This window comes from Megalobrama amblycephala, linkage group LG2 (genome assembly GCF_018812025.1).
Source record: "Megalobrama amblycephala isolate DHTTF-2021 linkage group LG2, ASM1881202v1, whole genome shotgun sequence".
NCBI classification, from domain to species: domain Eukaryota; kingdom Metazoa; phylum Chordata; class Actinopteri; order Cypriniformes; family Xenocyprididae; genus Megalobrama; species Megalobrama amblycephala.
Genome location: NC_063045.1, coordinates 57,102,912 through 57,113,956, shown reverse-complemented (window position 1 = coordinate 57,113,956; position 11,045 = coordinate 57,102,912). Strand labels below are relative to the sequence as shown.

The window sequence follows — 11,045 nt, the reverse complement described above, 5'->3', positions numbered from 1 at the left end:
GACAATGATAGATAGATAGATAGATAGATAGATAGATAGATAGATAGATAGATAGATAGATAGATAGATAGATAGACAGATAGATAGATAGATAGATAGATAGATAGATAGATAGATAGATAGATAGATAGATAGATAGATAGATAGATAGATAGATAGATAGACAGATAGATAGATAGATAGATAGATTGATTTAGTGCAGACTCTCACTCACCCTGCTTGCTCCCAAAACAATGCTTTTCTTGTCCAAATCCAGATCAATCAATAATTCCTCCACGGCCTGATATAAAGGGACGTAAACACAAACAGACAGATCTCAGGCCCTCTTTTGGAACATCAGCTCCACCAAATCAATGAGGGCTGTCCAAGCAAAAACCAGCTAATCAATAAACAAGCTAATAAACAGGGAAATAAATAACGTCATCATTTGACATCATTAAAAATAAATGACATTTCAACAGAGGGTAATGAGGCGCGTGTGCGCCGTGGTGATTCAGGACGTCCAGACCTTCCTCTCGTCTGGGGTAATGAAGACAGAACCGTATCGCTTCATTATGGGAGCAGAGAGGGCCTGAAAACGACAGCGGAAATCACCCAGGGACATGTGCTCGGGGTAGCCTGCAAGACACAGAGACGGAGAGAAAGAGTTCGCTCGCTGTATTTGTAAGGACATTTGGTAAAGGATTTATCCTTACAAAATATACTATAGGAGAAGTGCTTCAAATGTTTAGTATTCTTGAAATGGTTCTTTCTGCAGTATGTAATATGTATAATGAGTGTGCAAAGTCTGTATGAATGCCTAAAAATGCAGTATACAACCAAAGGTATCAATCATTATTGATAAATGCATTATTTTTTTGTATGCCAGAACAAAGTGAATATCAAAAGGCATGCAATTAACTAAAAGCTATACAAGACATTTTTAAAATACATCAGTTAAACATATCTCTGAATAAAACATATTACATTAAAAGCAGTGCAGTCCAGTAAAATATTTTTAAAGGGGACCTATTATGCTCCTTTTCACAAGATGTAATATAAGTCTCTGGTGTCCCCAGAATGTGTTTGTGAAGTTTCAGCTCAAAATACCCCACAGATCATTTATTATAGCTGGTCAAATTTGCCCCATTTGGGTGTGACAAAAAAACACCATTTTTGTGTGTGTCCCTTTAAATGCAAATGAGCTGCTGCTCCCGGTCCCTTTTCCAGAAGAGGGCGGAGCTCAACAACAACAACAAAGCTGGAGAATCTCACGCAGCCAAAATGAGGATTGTCAGTAACGGTGTTCAGCCTTACACTGATGGGAGAGACTCAGGAAGAAGTTACAACTTTTAGAATGAAACTGGACGTTTCTGAACGGTTAGTGGATAAATTTATGTAGTTGCTGTGGAGTTGATTCAACTCATCGACTAGGATGTGCCGTCATGTTAATCTTTTGTGCAAATCCAGTGTTGAATTGACCTTCGTTTGTGAAGCAGTCCGGCGTAAAATGACGGCATGATAACAACACTCTACTACAACAACTCTTCCTCTTCTCTAAAGCAGCCCAACATGGCCCTTTGTTGTGTGTTCTCTGGGGCGGGGTTTATGTAAATTTTATGGTTAGCGATGTCACTAACCCGGGAAGAAGCTCGTTGTAGTCCCTACCAGCAGTTTGTTGTAGTCTTTAAACAGCGTAACTTTGCAGATCTTGTTTATGCTCAAACAGCAACATTACACACTAACTAAAGTTAAAAAAGTGAAATCATAATCAACCACCCCTTTAATAAATCTGATTACATAATCAGTTACTACCCAGCACTGCATGTCAATGGGAGGTCCCATTTCTTATTCCATGATAAGAAACAAACATGCACGAGTTTGTGCGTGTGAGACCTGTTCGGTACAGCTGCAGTGCCGGCAGCAGGTGTGTGGAGTGCAGCTGTACACGCAGTGCTGGGACATCAAAGCCACAGCCATCTGTCTTAGCACTCAAACACTGCAGGAAGACTGGCCGCGCTCGCCGAATCAGATTCACCAGAGCATCCTGCTCGGAGAGAGAGAGTCATGGAAAGATTGAAGAGGATTTACAGACAAAAGGCAGATGGAAACAGCTTCATAACAGCTCATTTGTTTCTCACCGCCTGCAGTTTGACGGCAATGCACTGGGAATGTCTCCTGAGGGCCGCCATCCCTCCACTCAGAGTCTTCCGCACAGTGCCGCTCCTCTGCAGGGATCGCTGAGAGCCGCCCTCCACGCCACCCAAACCCCGGCAGAGAGGGGGCACGGACGCCCGCGGACCGAACAGGGCCTTCACCGCTCCACTGAGAAGAGAGAAAGAGCGAGAGAATTAGGATGTTTTCACACTGAAGCATTCAGTTCAGTTTGCCGTCATAGTTTGGTTTGTTTGTGAGATGTTTCAAAGTTCACATGCACTGCACCTGCCATGTTTTGTACACATGAACAACAGTACTGATGATGTTAAAGGGGACCTATTATGCAAATTTCACTTTTATAAGGTGTTTGCATCTTGTGTGTATTTGACAGTTTAAGTGCAATAAGAAGCGTGAGGGAAATCAGTATAATACTCGCGGGATGCGGCGTCTGTGCATGTGCTTCGATTGCGTGTGCTCAGAAAACTATATATCAGACGTTTAGACTGATATAGCTTTAAAACGCATGCAAACAATAACTATCATGATGAGGAAGAACTGCAAAAGAGATAATAATCTAAAAGAAACAGATGTTTTGTTAGTTTTTGGCAGAGTATTAGAGGCACGAGTTGTACAGGCTCCGCCCACTTCTGGAAAGGGGGTGGGGAGCAGCAGCTCATTTGCATTTAAAGATACATGCACAAAAACAACATGTTTTTCCTTCCACTCAAAAATGGGCATTTACAACATAGTATAATAAATGATTCCCTTTAAATTAGTATTAACAAAAACAGTAATATTCCCTGTCATTTCTCCATTATTATATCAATAAAAGTGCAAAAAAATTAGTATGTGAAACCCATGAGTATCAGAAATTGCATCACAGTCAATCTTGTATGACCTATATGACATCGAGTGAACACCAATCTACACAGAAACTGCCGTTAGTGAGGAGCTTGAATTCTTGCTATCTCTTGCTATGCATTTTTGGTTAAACATAAAAAACATGAGTAAAATGAACAGCATGCAAGGGCCTTTTCTAAAAGTATTCGATACTAAACTCATGGAGCTTGAGTCCTCGTGTTGATAGTGCAAACACTGCGCAGTTCTCAGGCTGCATTCATGCTTGCCTTTATTGCGGTACGTTTACGTCCTCAACATGACCAACGTGAGTACTAGCAGCAGATGTTTACCACTGTTGCTAGGTAACAGCTAAGGAGGACAAGGCGCAAGTATCACTGTGTTATTGAATTTGATTTACCACCAAAACTCACACACAGCACTTGCTTTTGTCTGCCGCAGATGTACTGCGAGAGACGAGAAGAATGCGAGTTTCTCTCCAACGGCAATTTATTCAGAGACAAGCAGCTATGAGAAAAGCATTATACTATATTAAATGAGACATGGAGGAATGCAAAAATGCAATTCATACAGTATGTCATCAATAGCTGTTCACTTCTGTTGTTATACTAATTCAAAACGTACCAGAGATCAAATTAAATGAACACCAGACAAAAAAAAAAAAAAAATATATATATATATATAATAAAACATTCCCAGCCATATTTACTTTCCTTATATTTTCTAACAGGTATTTTCCAAACATACCAGAGTTCACATAAACTGAATAATAAAAAAAAAATGACAGACAAATGAAATGAAATAAAATGCAATGCAATGCAATAAAATGCAATGCAATAAAATGTAATAAAATAAATATTCTCGTAATTTAATGACTTTATTCTCAACATTTTATCTCGAGTTTTTTCTCGAAATTTAACGAGTTTATTCTCAACATTGTATCTCAATTTTTTTCTTGAAATTTAACGAGTTTTTTCTCGTAATTTAATGAGTTTATTCTCAACATTTTATCTTGACCTTTTTCTCGAAATTTAACAACTTTAATCTCGAGATAGTTTTATTTTTTTATTATTGCTTGGCCCTAATCCTCTTCCGTACAATGCAATGCAATGCAATGCAATGCAATGCAATGCAATGCAATGCAATGCAATGCAATGCAATGCAATGCAATAAAATAAAATAAAATAAAATAAAATAAAATAAAATAAAATAAAATAAAATAAAATAAAATAAAATAAAATAAAATAAAATAAAATAAAATAAAATAAAATAAAATAAAATAAAATAAATCCCACCCATATTTAACATCTATTTCCTTATATTTTCTAACAGGAAATTTATAAACATACCAGAGTTCACATAAACTGAACACCAGACAAAGACACAAGACAATTTAAATTAAAATTTCCCAACCATATTTGTAAAATCTACATGTATTTAATTATATTTTACTGCCATTTTTGCTAATTGTTCTATAAACTTTATCTAAAAGCCTACTTTATCTGTTTTTCACTACACTTTTACTGACATAAAATTGGAGAGATGACAAGTACTTTTTATTTAATAATGCCAAATCATTTAATAACTTTCCAAATAATAATATTCAAAATTTTGTTTGAGAAAAAGCTAAAAAATACAGTATGTCTAAAAAGAAAAAGAGTCACCCATACAGCCGTGGAAAAGTGTGGTCTCTTACATTGAGGAGTTCTGCAGCAGGGAGCTGGCGTTAAGCACAGATGGATTGTTCTGGACCTGACTGAACCAGCCTGAGAGATCATAGCGGACCGGATCCGAACCCATCAGGTGAGCGATCTCACACTGCAGAGGCTGCTCACACTGGCGCACTGAGAAGCAAGGAAGCAGAACGATGAGAAAACGGCTCAAAAAACATGACAGGAGCAGGTCAGAATCAGACTGGAGTACCTGTGCCGCTGAAGTACTGACACACTCTTTCCAGAACCGTGCTCTCGGTGGAACCAGGAGTGACCATCTCTTCATCCAGAACCCACAGGAGACCTCGAGAGTCGCCTTCTGGTGCTCGAACCTGAGAACACACACACACACACAGTGTAAAATTACATGCAGGGTTGAGGTCTGTAAGAAGCATTTTAAGAATCAGTGAGTGATACCTGCAGTCCTGGCTGGTCAACAGCACACACGACCTCTGACGGGCTCGTCTCAGGGGCTGTGAAATCTACACGTACTCCTTCCTGTGGAAATTATTCAGAAAGTCTGAAATTATTTATTGGTATTATTAAAAAGTTAATTTCTTGTCACCTCTCTAATATTATATTAAGGCCAAAAATGGCCACAAACCCCCACAAAATCAGCATGTGGTGCTATGAAAAATAACAGGTAGTTAACACATAGTTTATTGACAAATTAGTAAAAATGGTAGTGAAACATAGAGAAATAGAAGTGATAAATATGTGTAGGAATTATTTTATTATATTATTTTATATATTCATTTAAATTACATGAATTCAGCAAGGTTCATATTTATAGTTGATGTTGTCAATAACAAATACTCAATATTTTTTTTTTTTTTTTAAAAAGGCAATAAATAAATAAATAAAAATAAAGTTCAAAATTAGTATGTGGTGATATGGAATTTTAAGATATAGTTTATTGACCAAATAACAAAATGGCAGTAAAATAAAGAAACAGAAGTTATAAATATGCGTAGGAATTATATTTTATATATTATTTTATTTTATTATTTTTAAATTAAATTAAATGTAATTTTAAATTAAATGTAAAAAATAAATTAAACTCAATTAAAGTAAAATTTAATCAGCAAGGCTCATTTTCATATTCAATATTTATTTGAGGTTGTCATATGGCATTTTTATCTATAGTTTATTGACCAAATAACAAAATAGCAGTAAAACATACTGCTAAATAGAAATAGAAGTTATAAATAATCGTCGGAATGTTAATTTATATATTATTTATTTATTTTAATATATATGGTTTTTAAATTAAATTAAATTTGATTTAAAGTTAAATTAAAAAAATAATTTTATTAAAAAAATATAAATATGCGTAGGAATTATATTTTATATATTATTTTATTTTATTATTTTAAAATTAAATTAAATTAAATTAAATGTAATTTTAAATTAAATGTAAACAATAAATTAAACAAAGTAAAATTTAATCAGCAAGGTTCATTTTCATATTCAATATTTATTTGTGGCTTTCATATGGCATTTTTAGATTATATTAGTTTATTGACTAAATAACAAAATAGCAGTAAAACATACAGAAACAGAAGTTATAAATATTCATAGGAATGTTACTTAATATATTATGTTTTAATTAAAATTTAAAATTTAAATTTATATTCACTATTTAATTGATGCTGTCATACGGCATTTTTATATATAGTTTATTTACCAAATAACAAAATGGCAGTAAAACATACAGAAATAGAACTTGGAATATTAATTTATTCATTATTTTATTAAATTATTTTATACATTATTTTTAAATTAAATGTAATGTAATTGAATTAAATCAGCAAGATTCATATTCTCTCACACAGGTGTGTTACCTGTGTGTATCGCTCCAGCGTCTGTGTGAACGTGTGACTGAAGTAAAGTTCCAGCAGTCTCTCCTGTAAATAGTTGTGACAGAGCTCGGAAAAGCCGGCGGCCCGGTCATCGCCGCTGTGTCTGGGGTTCCTCAGGCCCGGTGTGTCCACCACGATCACAGAGGCCAGCGTCAGCTGCTGAGAGTGCAGCGCTCTGGACAGAGAACAGAAACACTGCAATATCAACAACTCTCCAGAGACATATGATTGACTAGGACACTGTGTACTTACCTGTTGATGAGAGACACAATAGTGGTGAAGAGTTCCTCATAGAGACCAGCCGCCATCCCTTCTACACACTGAGCAGCACTCAGTTTTGGACCTGTAACACACACACACACACTAGGTATTAGGGATATAACGGTACACAAAAATGACGGCTCGGTACGGGTTCGGTACAGCAGGGTGAGAAAACAAAACTTTTTTTTTTCTTTTTTTATTAAACACTGTTTTACTGAACAAACTGTGTCTCTGTCTTTAAATTTATTCAATTATAATTGAATAATTAAAATTTTCTTAAGTATAAAAAAAATCTATCTTTGCTAATGCTGTAAACTACATTACTTACAATTAACAACAGAGCCCAAATTATTAAATTCAGTTGCTATTTATTTTTAGATTTAATCATCAACACTCAAATAATAATAAAAAATATATGTATTGTAAACATGTAAATTACTCATAAGGCAGTGTTTGCATTAACTTCTATGTGCTCCAATTCATTGCTGAAATATAATCATTTACACAGTGGCTGTCATAACTTGTTTTCATGACGGATTTATTTAGGTCTTACATTAACTAACGGGTTAAGTAAAATATAATTAATATATAGGCTAATACAGTGCATATATTTAGCGAAACAGTTCATTACTCTAGTGATCTAACAAGCTGTGGACACTTGGCTTTTCTGAGGTAAATGCAATACTACAGTATGTGACATATTGTTTACAACCTGTATTACTGACATCTTTCTGCAGTTGAAACACCGATTAAGTGATTACACGAGCTACGATGCGTTTCAGTAAGTTGTACTGTAACTTTCAACATGCCTTCATGTTCAGTCTGGAGTAGTGAAGAGGAAGAGATGATCGTGTTCACTCACGCTCCGCACTGCCGCCACATCAAAAAGCGTCAAAACGGCATTTATTGTTTGAATTTTGTGATAAAATGGACATCATTTGAAAGATGGCACTTTGTTTCTTATCGAAAGTAACAAAACACAGAGCTTATTGCGATTATTGCTGGTTAATGCTGGTTAAAAGCGGTTAGGCTAAAAAGCATTACTGTGCGCGCCCCCTTCTGGATTGGAGTGTGGATCGTCGTCTAACAGCATGAACCGAACCGTGGCGGTTAGAGACGCATACATGTACCGTTACACCACTACTATGTCTCTAAATAAGGACTTCTATTTTTGGTCACACTTTAGTTTAGGATCCAATTCTTACTATTAACTAACTATTAACTATGATTTTTGCCTCAATAAACTTCTAATTACTGCTTATTAAAAGTTAGGGTTAGGGTTAGTTCACCCAAAAATGAAAATTCTGTCATTAATGACTCACCCTCATGTCGTTCCAAACCCGTAAGACCTTCGTTCATCTTCAGAACACAGTTTAAGATATTTTAGATTTAGTCCAAGAGCTTTCTGTCCCTCCATTGAAAATGTATATACGGTATACTGTCCATGTCCATAAAGGTAATAAAAACATCATCAAAGTAGTCCATGTGACATCAGAGGGTTAGTTAGAAGTTTTTGAAGCATCGAAAATACATTTTGGTCCAAAAATACCAAAAACTACGACTTTATTCAGCATTGTATTCTCTTCCGGGTCTGTTGTCAATCCGGGTTCATGACTCCGCAGTGACGCTGCTGACATGTTATCCGGTGCGCCCGAGCTTCGTTTACAGTCTGAGGGAGACGCACGCTGTATTCAAGCTATTCTACATTGTTTGTATTTTGGTATTGCTATATTTTTTAAAATGGTGCATAAGTGTGCATGTCGCAGATGTCCTAATCGCCAAAAACAACGACGTAAATGTGCATTACCAATGCCGACAGATGAAATTCAATGGAATCAATTCAATGGAAAGGATTCCAGAAGAAAATACAATGCTGAATAAAGTCGTAGTTTTTGTTATTTTTGGACCAAAATGTATTTTCGATGCTTCAAAAACTTCTAACTAACCCACTGATGTCACATGGACTACTTTGATGATGTTTTTATTACCTTTCTGGACATGGACAGTATACCGTACATACATTTTCAATGGAGGGACAGAAAGCTCTCGGACTAAATCTAAAATATCTTAAACTGTGTTCCGAAGATGAACGGAGGTCTTAAGGGTTTGGAACGACATTATTAATTACATAATTTTTATTTTTGGGTGAACTAACCCTTTAATATGTGCTTTAAAAGTACTAATAAACAGCCAAAATCCTAGTAATATGCAAGCTAAAAAAAAACTTGTTGACCCTATTTTTTGTCAAATAAAGAGACTTGGAATTATGCATATCCATGTCAATAGTATCAACACCAAAATGAATCTGCAGCAGTCAGGTCAGTGTTGCCAAGTTGTCAGTGTTGTTTTCCTGTGAAATTGGGCTACTTTAACACTGTTGCTGCGGGTTGTTTTTCATGTCCGCTGTTGAAGCGACCCCAAATAACATGATATTTAGACCCTGGAATGCAAATTTTATCAGGGGAACCCTGCCAAAAACATTGATTTTACCCCCTGGAACACAAATTGTTTGAGTAGCAATTGGGTGGGTTTTGTTGTGAAAACCTGGCAACCCTAAGTCAGGTAAAAAGCTCTCTAAAGGCCAATTCACACCATACAGACAGACAACAACAAACACTGACAGACATGTCCGTTGGGTTTTGTCCAGTCAGTGAGTTACCCCTGTCAGAGTCTGATGGCGTCTGTCGGAGCTTGTTTTCGCCGATTGAACATGTTGAATCGAATTTAGAATGTCTGAGAAGTGACCTGTAGTAATCTGGTGACTGTCGCCGTTGGTCTGTGTCTGTTGGTGCAGTGTGAATTCGCCTTAAGGTGTTTATTGTAACATTATGTTCTTTGAGACATGAGATAGTTTAACGGCATCTCTTGTGACACTTTGCCAAGAGCAGCTGTGTGTGTGTGCATTCATGTGTTTTGGAGGAGGCGTGGCTTTGGACGGTAATTTGTAGGAAGGGTGGGATCACATGCTTTCAATGCTAGCAGGCTAACGTTAGCATTTCCCAGATTACCTACTGCACCTTTAACCCTTGTGCGGTCTTCGTTTAAGGGACTACACTTGTGGAGACCCCAGCAACAAAATGCATTTTTGTAATAATATAATATATTTTTTAAAAACCAATGTAATTTTATTCTGTTTATTAATGTTTTTACTCAACATTTGTGCAGTTTTTGGAGGATTTAATTAATTTAAATATTTTTTTAAAATAGGTTTTTATGCAAAAGCAGCTTTTTATGTAAAATTCACTTTATAAAAGGCCCAGATTTCATATCTAAATGTTATGAAATCACAATTATAACAATAAAAATTACTTTTTGTCAAAGTCAAAAAAATCAGTTTTTCAATAATATCATCAATAATGTAACCCACAGAGACCCCACTTAGAAACTGGACAAAATCCATTCTCAAAATCAGAAACAACGCACAACACACATAGACAGAAATGAAGTGGCACACTTCCAAAAATGCAAAAAAACATCCCCAATACAAAATGGACATGCTCACACACATACACGTGCGCACACAAAAATAAAAATGATTTATTTTATTATTTTATTATTTTTATTATAAAATTATTATTGAAAAACTGATTTTGCCCAGCACAAAAAATGCTAAACTTTGACAAAGTAATTTTTATTGTTATAATTGTGATTACATAACATTTAGATATGAATCCAACTGAAAAAAACTTGTGAAAAGATGTCTTTCAATCAGTCAAATAGCACATAGCAAATAGTGGAGCTCTGCAGCCATCTACTGGTAAAAGTGATAATTTTTTTTACTTTTAAAACTGCATTTTTCCAGAGACCCTGAAGACCACGAACGTAACTTTTTTTTTTACACTAACATAAAAACAAGATATCACTCCATTTTTTTATTTTATTTGTAGATCTTAAAAGTGTTAACTACCGTACAAAGTCTCATGCCATTTGGACAAAGAGAACTTTTTTTTAAAAATTTGAGCAAACATCATTTGCGGGTCAAAAAGACCCCGAAGACCTCAAACATTTGAACAGTAGCGTATGGCAGAATTAGAAATATAAATATGCTGATTAGATATTAAATATATATTTATAATGACACTAAGCTGCTTATTGCCCTCATTAACTGAATATTAATAATTTCAAATTCAATAATAATAAAAACTATAATATTTCATGTTTATTTATCTGTCTATTTGGTAAGTAGCCATGGAATAAGTGGGGTGATGTCCAGTAC

General features: G+C 35.2%; 1 protein-coding gene across 6 annotated transcripts in view; it reads right to left on the bottom strand.

Annotated features, from left to right (window-relative positions):
* The window catches only part of LOC125262384 (unconventional myosin-XVIIIb-like), a 61,838-nt gene that overhangs the window by 30,981 nt on the left and 19,812 nt on the right, over window positions 1–11,045 (bottom strand). For all 6 annotated transcript variants that reach the window (XM_048181125.1, XM_048181126.1, XM_048181123.1 and 3 more), the window contains 9 exons: window positions 6,821–6,911; window positions 6,551–6,743; window positions 5,124–5,204; window positions 4,918–5,038; window positions 4,691–4,838; window positions 2,121–2,304; window positions 1,876–2,026; window positions 509–618; window positions 215–280 (listed from right to left, as the gene is read on the bottom strand). In XM_048181125.1, the coding sequence (XP_048037082.1) occupies window positions 215–280; window positions 509–618; window positions 1,876–2,026; window positions 2,121–2,304; window positions 4,691–4,838; window positions 4,918–5,038; window positions 5,124–5,204; window positions 6,551–6,743; window positions 6,821–6,911 (1,145 nt within the window). The remainder of the gene's footprint in view (window positions 1–214; window positions 281–508; window positions 619–1,875; window positions 2,027–2,120; window positions 2,305–4,690; window positions 4,839–4,917; window positions 5,039–5,123; window positions 5,205–6,550; window positions 6,744–6,820; window positions 6,912–11,045) is intronic.